The following is a 12,173-nucleotide window of genomic DNA, read 5'->3' on the forward strand; positions in this document are numbered from 1 at the left end:
TTACATTAAAAGGAATAAAAATTAAATTAATAACAGACTTGTTTAACAAGAACATTAGATGTATGCCTTCAAAATTCTGAGGAAAAATGAGTTTGAATTTAGAATTCTATACCAAACTACCAACCAAGTACGAAGATAAAGGTGTTTTCAGATATGGAAGGGCCACCCAAATTTATCTATCACACTTTCTTAGAAATTCTCAAAGAGTGTGCTCCATTAAAACAGATCAAGAGGAAGAAAGGGGGATCCAGGAGGGCAGCAAAGGGAGACATGAGGATGACAGCTCTGCAGCAAGGCTAGAGAACAAGCAGTACAGATCGGAGCAGAACACAAGGCTCTAGGAAGGTCTCCAGAAAAAATCTGTAAAGGAATTGATAGATTACTGGGTATGTCTGACCATTTGGGGGGGGGGGGGCATGACACAGACACACAGACAACATAGATAAGGATATAAGATGCATTTGTAAAGAAAAAATTAAGAATAAATTAATTCGTAGTTTAAAAAATAAGTGAAGTAATTAACCACTCCAGAAAAACGAATGATTCAAGAAAATGAAACCACAGGATACTATCTGACTTCGCAGTGAGTGATATTTACTTGGCTGTAATACCAACAGTTATGGATATAACAACCACTTAGGGCAGCTACTACCAGAAAACAGAAAATAACAAGTGTTGGTGGGGATGTAGAGAAACTGGAACCCTTGTAGACTATCAGTGGGATTGTAAAATAGTACAACCACTGTGTCAAACAGTAAAGAGGTTCCTCAAAAAATTCAAAGTAGAACTACGATACTTCTGGGTACACAGCCAAAAGACCTGAAAACAGGGTCTTGAGGAGATAGATATCTCTAGCAGGTGCGCACCCACATTCACAGGAGTATCATTCACAACAGCCAAGAGGTGGAAGCAACTCAAATGTCCACTGAAGGATAAATGGATAAACAAACTGGTATATACATATAATGGGATATTACTCAGCCATAAAAAGGAACGAAATTCTGGCACATGCTACAACACAGATGAACCTTGAGGACATTATGCTAAATGAAATAAGCCCATCACAAAAAGAAAAGTACTGTTTGATTCCACTTAGTTGAGGTATCTAAAAAAGGCAGATCCATAGAAACAGAAAGTAGCATGGTGGTTACCAGGGATTACTGGGAAGGGAAAAAGGCTAGTTGTTTTTTAATGGTATGCACAGAGTGTGAGATTTGCAAGTTAATGTGAATAAACTTAACATGACTGAACTGCACACTTAAAAATGGTTTAATTGGTGAATTTTATGTTATTTTGCTACCACAATTAAGAAAAAAAAAGATTAATGGGATCACAGCAGTAGACAAAGGAGCCCACCCGAAGGAAGGAGTTCTCATTGGTCAAACTGGAGACAAAAAGACCATCAAAAAAAGTAATGACTATTATCAACTATAACACATTAATTTTTAAAAATCTATGAGGTAATAGTGATACTAAAAAAATCTTCATAGAAGAATGGTAGGTAATCATTGTAAAAGAAATTATATATTTAGAAAATGACCACTTTCTATACAACTCTCTGTATAGTAGCTGATTTAGGTAAGAGTCATCAGTGAATGATCAAATAAGTAACAACTGCTGGGGAACAGGATATTCAAATGATACTGAAGCAACACCCCACAGATGACTTACTAATTACAAAGTGGAAAATGTGCCTTACAATGGAGATGGGGCAGTTAACACTTTATTTTTTTTAAAGATTTTATTTATTTATTTGACAGAATGAGCAAGCGAGAGAACACAAGCAGGGGGAGTGGCAGGCAGAGGAAGAGGGAGAAGCAGGGAGCTGGACGCAGCGCTAGATCCCGGGACCCTAGGATCATGACTTGAGCCAAAGATAGATGCTTAACTGACTGAGCCACCCAGGCGCTCCGTGGCAGTTAACAGTTTAACAAAATAATCAAACAGCATCACTACTTGAACACCCTGTCATTACGTGGCCCCCTAATCTGATACAGGATGAATACACAACAGTACCTAGGAATTATACCAGCCAAAAATGCTTTCTCTGAGTCTAATCCCTCCTCTAGATGCAAATTCCAGTTTATAGGAAATACAGGGGGATAGAGGAACAAGTTAAAGGACACCACAGGGAAACAATCAGACACAAATCAGAATGTGAGACAATCTACAAAACAAGTGACCTAGATTAAGAGAGAGTAAGGAGACAATAATTAAACACGTGAACCTTGATTAGATCCTGTTTGAACAATTTACAAGAAAACATTTTTGGGACAACTGGGGAAACTGGAATATAAATTAGATATTAGATGATTTTTAAAAATTACAATTAAATATGTATTTCCAAAAAACATAAAAAATATTTAACCTCACTAATTATTAAAACAAAATATGTTAAAATTTACCTATCAAGTTGGTGACAATAAAAATTAATACAATTTTGGGGGGCAGGACAATCTGGTAACATGTAACAGAGGTTTTTAAAATATTTATATACTTTACCCAGCAATTCCACTTCTAGGTATTCATCCTATAGAAATAAGAGTTGTACATAAATATTTATTGACCAGAATGTTCACTGCAGCATTACTAATGAAAATGGGCACAACCTAATTATCCAAGATGGAATAATAAATTATATAATACTTTGTAATCATTAAAAATCTTGAGATATTTAACATGAAAAGGTCCTTAGAATACATTAAGTATTTGGAAGGTAATAATTATTTTTTGTGATCCCAGGGGGCAGAACTAGAAACTAGCACTGGAAACTACAGGGAAGCAGAGTTTGGCTCAATGTAAAGAATAACTTTTCTAAGAATTAGAATTTTTTATGCAACGAATGGCCTGCTTCATGATTTAATGAGTTTTGTATTATTAGAATTCTAAGCAAAGGCTGAATGGTCATTTGGCAAAGATATATAGAACAGATTTATATGTTAGGAGATTAAAGAGAAGATCTTAATGATCCTTTTCTACTCTAAGAACTTCTAATTCCATATAAAGTTTTCCACGAGCTGGAATGTCAGCAGACTCGTGTGCCATTAAACTAAAAAGAGATCATACTAGAATAATGAAGTTGAAGGATGATTTACATTATCATATTCTGTACCAATAGCATACGATTAACCCAAAGGAGAGGATTCAAACTGAATTGGCAGGAACTACATTTGAATCTACTAATTTTAATTTCTCTGTATCTAATAAAGAACTTGAACTTTTCCAAGGTAACACAGCACTACACGTATCAAAAAGGACAGGAGGCACTATATGCTTCCTCTGTTTGCTTCTGGCTGCTCTTTACTTCATATATAAATAGAGGAGCAAGGAAATATGCCCCCTCACTCTCCTCTGCAATTTAGTATATAAGCTTTAAACTCTGGATGCACGAATAGCGGGCAGTGGGAAGGAACACAAGAACATGGTATCACACTGGGTTCCCAGAAAGCAGAAGCAAGCACTGGAGGCCTGTGAAATTTTTAGAATAACTGGTGACATTGACAATTCTTAGATGTCAAAAAGGAATCCCCTAAAAGATGCACTTTAAAAAAAAAATAAACTTCTTACTATGGATATTTTTTCAAATACACACAAAGTAGAAACTAACATAATGAACCGACACATTACTATCACTCAGCTTCATTCACCAACATTTTGTTAAAGCTGTTTCCTCTAATTTTCCAGGGTTTTGGCTTTTTTTCTTCAAGATTTGAAAACAAACACCTGACATCATACTATTCTACCTATAAAAACTTCAGTTTGAAAGGATACCCTTTCTTACGAATAGTATCAAGTATTCAATAAATGTTGGTGGCTATGGCTAGGTACTGCTCTATGCTTTACATTTGTACTTAAATTTTCATATATGCTAAACCTCATTATTAAACCCATTTTGCAAATGAGAAAACTGAGTTTTTATTGGCTCAAGGTCACACAGCCAGTAAGCAGTGGACCTAGGGTACGAAACCAGAGGTTATCTCTAGACTACACTTTACTTTCCCAACTACTGAAGTATGCCGTCTTTCCTCTATATGCATTATTCTAGTTGTTCCTCGTGGCGTATAGATTGTGGTAAAGTGGGAGAGGGACTGCTGAATGGGAAAGAGACTGGAAAAGATGCTACAAACATGAGCAGCTGCTCACTGCTTTTCTTGCGAAATTTGCTTTTCTAAATGCCCCAAATGAGAAAGGAAAATATAATTGGATATCATCAGTCTGAATTGCCTAGGACATAAAAGAAAGTCACTTCACAGAGGAAAAAGCAATGTTCAGGTCTCTTCCACAGAGGTTAAATATATACAAACTTCTTTTAATCTACCCCTCCAATCAATGACCCAGTTGAAGGGGGTCCAGGCAAGTGGGAGAGGACTGTCTCTAGTTCCACCAGACCTTTAAAATAGTTCAAACAAAGACAGCTCACAAACAGAGGGCTGAGCAATCAGTACAAGTAGCACTTGAATGCTTAATGAAATCTTTGACTAAAAAATAAAAGGACCTGGAATAAAAAATTCTGGCCAATGGATTTCTAAAACTACTAAATAATTAAAGATTCGTAAAAAAAGGGGAGTCTCCTCTTTAGCCAAAAGCTCCCCTAAAACTCTTCCTAGTGATTTATGACAGATCTTCGAGTAACAGAATTATCTTTCCCATGGAGCCTAACTAGGGCATCTTCTTCCCCATCTTCCACTTTTCCCAAACACAAACAGAAGTGCTCCTTCCTTGCTCCTCGTGCACTTTATACATAATTCTATTAGAATTATATCTCTATTGATTAGATATATTCTAATCAATATTGTGGTGTAATTATCTCTTCCTTCTCTGAGCTATCAATTCCTAGAGAGCCAGGACCCTACTTTGGTCCTCCGTACATTTCCAATCCCTAACCTTCAAACCACTGAAAGTAGTTGAGAAAGGTTTGCTAAATGAACAAAGAAGCTGAAGATGACAGAATATGAAGCAATCTTTTTGAGAAGGAATCTTTTTATCAGTACCTCTCTAATCTTAGCACCTTCATTATAGCCCACAGTTCCACTCCCTTTAAGAGTTTTCCCATCAGCTACTAGTCCAGGATGCATAATAACAGAGACAAGAATCTCTCCAGGGCTGGAGAAAGAATCGTCACTTTGGTTTGTAAGAGCTTTTAGTGAACCAGGGAGAACTCAGCTTGAAGAATTTGGACGGTAGTCAAAACCTTTTAAGAGCTTTTATTCAAATATAAAGATGCAGAAAGGTATTTGAAATGCTTGCTTTTTACACTTAAATGCTAAAGGAAATAGGGAAAAGAAATAATTCTATATAAAAAACTAATGATTACTAAGCAGCCCCTGGTCATCCACTTCATTTTTCAAACAAAAAATTCCCTATCTAAAGACTAAGGGTCTGGTTACACACCTCAACCATGGGGGAGGCACTCTTCATATACTGGTATGAGTCTCCTTGGATCCCCCTCTAATACTGGTTAGCCAAACCACTTAGGATCTTATTTGGTTAGGCAATCCCTTCAAGTAAAAATCTTTGGGTAAGAAAGTTACCTCTCTCATCAATTTAAGAAAACTCAAAATAATCTCCCAGTTTAATCTGTACTACACCGGAAAAAAAAGAATCCCATCACATCTTCTCCATGCCATTCTTTGGCTACCATGTTACCTTGGTTAGTGTCCTTCGGGTGTTCTATATGAGCAATGACTTCCTTGAGATAACTTTCCTTCTGCTTTTCTAGATCTGATTGTGAAGACGTCGGAACATTAGTCCTTGAACAAAGCAAACCAGAAGGAGGAAAAACAGTCTATTAGACCCATGTATAGTGCTTTGTAGAGAGAAGTCAAATATTGCTGATCAGTTAGAATAACTAACTTTCAGAGGCAAAATACTCTTTAAGATCCAGTGACAGAAGACAGTATTAGTCACGTAGTATAAAGCTGAAATCAAGTATGGAGGTAAAAAAAAAAAAAGGAAGATGAGAAATAGATACAAACTCCTGTTAACAAGTCATAAGAAAGTAAAGATTCCCTAGTCCCTAGAGAAAGAAAGCACTTGTTCAGTAATTCAAGGTTAATCAGGACATAGCTAACTTGATAGAGCCACAGAAAAACTGTATGAGATAAAGACCAAAAAGAACCAGCTGGATGTGGCAATTATAACACTGGTGACCTTGGCATGAACAATGTCTGGCCCTTGCACTGATAATTGCAGAGTCAGAGTACTTATTGAGACAATAAGTACGTTAACTGTCCCAAGTAGCCTGACTTGGCTCCTTGGTATAATTTCCACTGTAACTAAGTCACAAAGTTACCCTCAATTATGCAACAAAACAAAAAACCAAAAAACTGGAGTTAGGGATAGTAGTCAAAAGAGACTTTCGCCTTATTTTTAATATATTAAAATAATTTAAAGCAAGTGGGGTGCCTGGGTGGCTCAGTCAGTTAGGCATCTGCCTTTGGCTTGGGTCATGATCCCAGGGTCCTGGGATGGAGCCCTTCGTTGGGCTCCCTGCTCAGCGGTGAGTCGGCTTCTCCCTCTCCCTCTGCCTGCCGCTCCCCCTGCTTGTGCGCTCGTGCTCTTTCTCTCTCTGTCAAATAAATAAATAAAAGCTTAAAAAATATATAAAAATAAATTTTAAAAATAAAAAAGCGAAAAAATTTAGTATCTGTGTAATCAAAAAAATTTTTTAAATCTCATTGTAAGGAAGCCAATCTGACTCAACCTAAAAAATGGCTTTGCTAACTGAGAAGGCCCATGTAGAGACACTGCCATCTCCTGGCAACAAGAGAATAGATTGAAAGGTGACCCAAATCTGTAACCTCCACTAGAATTTTTCCCCAAGGACAGTTGCATTCAAGTTGGGAGAGATGACAAAAGGATTTTCTATATAATTGTATTTTAATATTTGTGTTAAAATTATTCTAACCTCCTGTCATATCTGCGACCAGGCTTGCTGATGCACAGGAAAAGAAATCTTACATTTATATAGTGCTTTCACTAATAGGTCTTTTTTACTCCCAAAATAACCTTGTGCGGCAGCAGAGAAAGCATCATTAGCCTCATTTTGTTGACAAATAAACTGAAGTCACAGATCATTTGACTTGCCCAAGGTCACACAGCTACATGTTACCGGTCCCGGAACTTAAACGTATGCTTACACCTGGTGCATAGCTTTACTCCACACTAAGGGGAACTGAGGAGGGGAAGAAAGAAATTGAAGAAAACCAAAGAAACCAGTATATTATCATACTGTTACCTTCTTTTGGCTTGCAGAACAGGAATGACTTTGCCTAGTCTTCTCTCATTGACTTTCAGCTTCCCCGAATCCTTGTTAAGAACATCCTGCTTTCGTTCAGAGCAGAAGAAAAGACAAATATAAGGAAAAAGCTGAAAACACTATTTATGGACATATTTTTAATAAAGGCTACAGAGGCATATTCCCGAACCCTCCTGTGTACCAGGCACTATGACAGATACTTTAAATGAGACTGTGACTGTACTTTTAAGGAAAAGAAAGAAACCCTAAGTGGTATGCCCATTTGATAGACGGAATCAGGCTCAAAACGGTTAGGTAAATTGCCCAAGATTTTTCAGCTCTTCAATGGCTGATCAGGTGCCGTATCTCATGGCAACCAAAGATTGAGACTTAAGCTAAAACCCAAAGAAAGTAAAAATAATAGTAAAAGCATCACTATCTTAATTATTCAATAAGAAGTAATTTAATATTTCATACCAGTTCCTATATATACATTATTTCATTAATCCTTACTATACTGTGAAGTATTATTCAGTACAATTCATAGATAAGAAATAGGAGGAAACAGAGAGGCTAAATAATTTTCCCAAGGGCACAGTTCTAGTTAGGATTCAAATCCCAATTTGTTTGATGAATACAAAGCTCTGCTATACAGCTTCTGAATCAAAATAATTTTTCTCTTTATCTTGAAAAAATATACTTACTTTGTTTGATGAACTGGAAACAACCGGAAACCTCACTTCACAATTTGATTTATGTGATTCATTTTTCCAGGATGACCCCGTGTTAGGAGTCTCTGAGTGGTCCAAGATCTGAGAGACTACAGGTGTAGGTCTCTTACTGTCAGGTATATTTTTATCAGACACAGTTTGTTCAAAGTCATTGTCTGAAGGAGAAGAGAGTGGAGGCACATCCCAAGCAGAATGACTCGGACTGATCCCTTCAGATTCAGTGCAGAGTTTGCTCTCATTTGGGCTAAGACCATCTTTTCTCATCTCTTCCCCAAGGGAGGAGGGTTTTTCGGTATCTTTGGATGAATCGGTCTGGTCCTTATCGAGCACAGCATCACAAACTGTTGGATCAAATGGTGTAACAACTGTTATTTTTATAAGATTCTTTTCTAGTGCAAAGTGTCTGTTTAATGGTTTAGTAGGAGTTGGTCCATGACCAACTGATGTACTTAGGTGAGGTAGTTTTAAGAGGCCAGGGGTGTCAGCTACTGGTCCCAAGCTGTACAATGAATTTTTCTCTTGGGAAGTGTCAAATAGAATTTGACTCCCTTTCCCTCCCTTCTCAACACGCCTACTGTCATCTTTAAGGTCATCATCCTTCAAGAGCTCCTGAATATCTTCCTCTGTGAAACTGAAATGGCCATCATCCTCTTCTCCCTCAGACAGATCCAGTAAGGAGTCATCCAATCCATCTTCATCCAAGGAACCCCAAGAAAATGGGGCATTGTCTTTAGGCAAGAGAGAAGTTCCAGAAGACCGTTCAGAGGGCACTAGTGAGCACGTCATATCTGGAAAAATAAGAGGCAATTTCCCTGAGGAACAGGAATTACCCCTATATCAACTTCTTTTCTGTTCTATAGTGGTGGTGTCCTGATATTTCGAATTCTTTGCACTGTGACTTATAACATTAGAAATAATTTTAAGATATTTAACCTTACCAGAATCATGGAAATACACATTACAACAGTGACATACTTTTTTTGTATGAAATTTCGAAATTCTGAATTTTGAAAATTTCTGACATAATTTTCTAGTGAAAATTAAGATACCATAATATCTAAGTTGATAAGGATATAGGAAACAAGCATCCTCACACACTATCAGTATAAGAGTGTAAGTCAGCACAATATTTTGTAGAGAGTAATTTGCAATACCATTTGACCCCACAATTTCAATTCTGTGAATTTCTCCTGCAGCAGCACCTATACAAATGCACATGGATACATTTATAAGGATGTTCAAAGCAGCATTATTCAAAATAGCCAAATATTGGAGACAACCTAAACGTGCATCACCAGAACTGCTCAGTGAAATCATGGTACATTCATTCTATGGAATACTTTACAACTATTTAAAAACATAAGGAAGTGGATCAGTATATACTATCATGGAATGATAGCCACAACATACAAATAAAGCAAGTACGTATTATGTGAAATGTTTGGATGCTCACAGTTTATACTTCAAAAAAACCCAAATGTATAACTTCTGAAATTAAAAAAAACAAAACAACTTTAAGATTATAAGAATTGTCTTCCATACTGTGTGGAGCTGCTGGTGTGATCTCTTTGCCACGAGACCAAATGGAAAAAGGTTTCAGCTCCCGCTAGCTGTTCCTTTCAGGAGACTTGTCAAAATGATTGACTCCCACCTTCCTGCAGGCACAAAGAAAATTAGAGGATCTTCTCATCACTTTCAACTCTGCTAATTACAAAGTCAAGTGTATTATGCTTTAAGGTGCTCCACCTATTAATTTTGATCTTGATTTTTTTTTAAATACCGGAAAGTTGGATTCTGAGTCAAGAACATCAAAGAAAAACCTTTAGAGGAAAAATTATGCAACTAAGGAACTAGTTTTGTTCCTCCCAACAATTTTGTACTTTCTTAAGAATATCATTTGCTCCAGTAAGATGAATACTGGCTTGAGAGTACTGAGACCTTGCTTGTAGTCCTGGTTCTGTCACTAACCAGCTGTAATAATTTGGATAAGGCACTTAACCATTTGGACTTGTTTCCTCATTTATAAAATGGGGACGGAATGGAGAAGGGGTATGAGGCAATGTCTAAGATTCCACCAAGATCTATAAGTTAATCATGATCACACATGCCAAAGTCTCATTTTCAATTTATATATAAATGCAAAGAACAGGTCCAGAAAATATAAACACAAAACTGATGACTGTTATAACCTATAAGCAAACCGAGAGACGTCAAGGGCAGACTTCAGTGTCATTCCACTTTTCTACTTGAATATTTGTATATTACTTATATAATTAAAACCTAGCTTTTAAACAGTCAGTGATGGACCTAATCTATTTTCTAGATAAGGTGATAAAAACGTATATTTCACAGATCATGTCAACATCTGAGAAGCTGTAAGAAATGCTTAAAGACTGAACTTAATAATTTGGAAAATTCCTTATTAGCCTTCTAACTGTGAATTTCCCCCCCACCCCACTTTCCTTCCACATCTTGAATTTTAGCTTTAGTTCATGCATTCTTTCAGAAAATATTTTCTGAGCTACTATCATCACAAAGCACTGAGAAAGGTAACATGTTTCTATATGACTTGCTAAAAAATAAACATATGGTTTCCATCCCTAAAGAATGTATAATTCGGGCACCTGCGTGGCTCAGTCAGTTAAGTGTCCAACTCTTGATTTTGGCTCAGGTCTTGATCTCACGGTTGTGAGTTTGAGCCCCACATCGGACTCCACGCTGGGCGTGGAACCTGCTTTAAAAAAAAAATGTGTAATCCTCCTAGGGAGATAAATTGAAAGTTATGCACCAATATGAGAAAATATAAAATGGTATGGACAATAAAGTACTAGAAAAAGAGAAGGAAAGGAGAGGATTACAGAATTTAGAGTTAGAATGGGTTTACATAATGTACAACATGGTGACTATAGTTAACAATACTGTATTTTATATTTGTTGCTAAGAGAGTAGGTTTTAAAAGTTCTCATCACGAGAAAAAAATTGTAACTGTGAGGTGATACATGTTAACTATTCTTATTGTGGTAATCATTTAGTAATATGTACATTTATCATTACATCATATGCCTTAAACTAATACGCTATATCAATTGTATCTCAGTAAAACGGGGGGGGGGAATAAAATTTTTTAAAAAGAAGAAGCTTAGTTAAATTTACTCATAAATGATGTGACAGCAAGAAATATTAAGTACCAATTATAAGCCAGGCACTGTGAAACACATTTTAAAACTTCTAATTTAACTTTTCAACATAACTCTGTAACATAGACCCTGCCAAAGAAACTATGCTTTCTGTTTTATTTAAACTTAGGGCTGCTAAGACTTTTTATCTTATTTTACCAATATTCCAGCATTGTTATGAGAAAGTTCCAGGCACTGCAGGCATTGAAGCAGTGAGGAGAAAAGTAATTTTCTATGAAGAGAAAAGTAATTTTCTCTGCCGAGTGATTGGGTTATTTTATATTGTTTCTTTAGGCTGCAGTAAGAAAAAGTTTACTTAAAGTTTGTAGATGTCAAGCACAAGTATCACAGGAACTGAGGGTAAGCAGCTATATTTCTGAGATGCCCTTTCTCAGCCACTATCTCCACTCTCACTCAAACTCCTTCCAAAAGGTCTAGTACAAGCAGCTGGCATGACCAACTGAAGAGTTCAATAAATGTTCACTCTTGGGAACTAACGTGAGAGGCATTAAGTAACTTAACCAAGCACACAGACCTAATAATGCTAGGACAAGGATCTAAACGCAGGTCTAATTCCAAAGGTAATGTCTCTTCTGCTACCTGTCATAGATTTGCCCAGGGTGGGTCAACAAATGGCGGAGCCTTCCTAATTTCAGCACACTCTCTAATATACTATGAAAGATAAACATACTGAAGAGGGCTTTTGATCCCTTGGCAAAAATAATTTAAACCACTTTATTACACACAGGCTTCCCTTGACTTCCCAGGTAGAATAGAACATGAGAAATACCCCTGAATGCGGCCAAATCTCACTGGAAGAAAAACATCATTACTTGGAAGCTTGACTGTGCACACACAGGACCAATATCCTTCACAACAACTGAAAGCATCAATCCCTATGCCACATGACATCCACAGACACAGAGCTGGCTCTTCTGAGCTTCTTTCAGAGAATTTTCCAGGGTGTTTGGGAGCAAAAGCATGCAAAATAATATATATATATATATATATATATATATATATATATAT

The 12,173-nt window shown here is 36.7% G+C and overlaps 1 protein-coding gene across 10 annotated transcripts in view; it reads right to left on the bottom strand.

Moving 5' to 3' along the window:
• S100PBP (S100P binding protein) overlaps positions 1 to 12,173 on the bottom strand; it is a 34,428-nt gene that overhangs the window by 18,792 nt on the left and 3,463 nt on the right. The window contains exons 1-5 of one of the 10 annotated variants that reach the window (XR_015722677.1): positions 9,511 to 12,156; positions 7,942 to 8,756; positions 7,238 to 7,326; positions 5,647 to 5,750; positions 2,503 to 2,530 (exon numbers count right to left, since the gene is read on the bottom strand). Coding sequence is in view for 9 of the 10 variants with exons in the window: in XM_087858268.1 (XP_087714394.1) it covers positions 5,647 to 5,750; positions 7,238 to 7,326; positions 7,942 to 8,754 (1,006 nt within the window). In the remaining variant the exon portion in view is untranslated. Of the gene's footprint in view, positions 1 to 2,502; positions 2,531 to 5,646; positions 5,751 to 7,237; positions 7,327 to 7,941; positions 8,757 to 9,510; positions 12,157 to 12,173 lie in introns of those variants that run through there. The other 9 variants (XM_087858268.1, XM_045782191.2, XM_087858271.1 and 6 more) reach the window with 9 other exon arrangements.

Source organism: Ursus americanus, chromosome 33 (genome assembly GCF_024610735.1).
Source record: "Ursus americanus isolate L20-20 chromosome 33, mUrsAme1.1.p, whole genome shotgun sequence".
Classification (NCBI taxonomy): Eukaryota; Metazoa; Chordata; class Mammalia; order Carnivora; family Ursidae; genus Ursus; species Ursus americanus.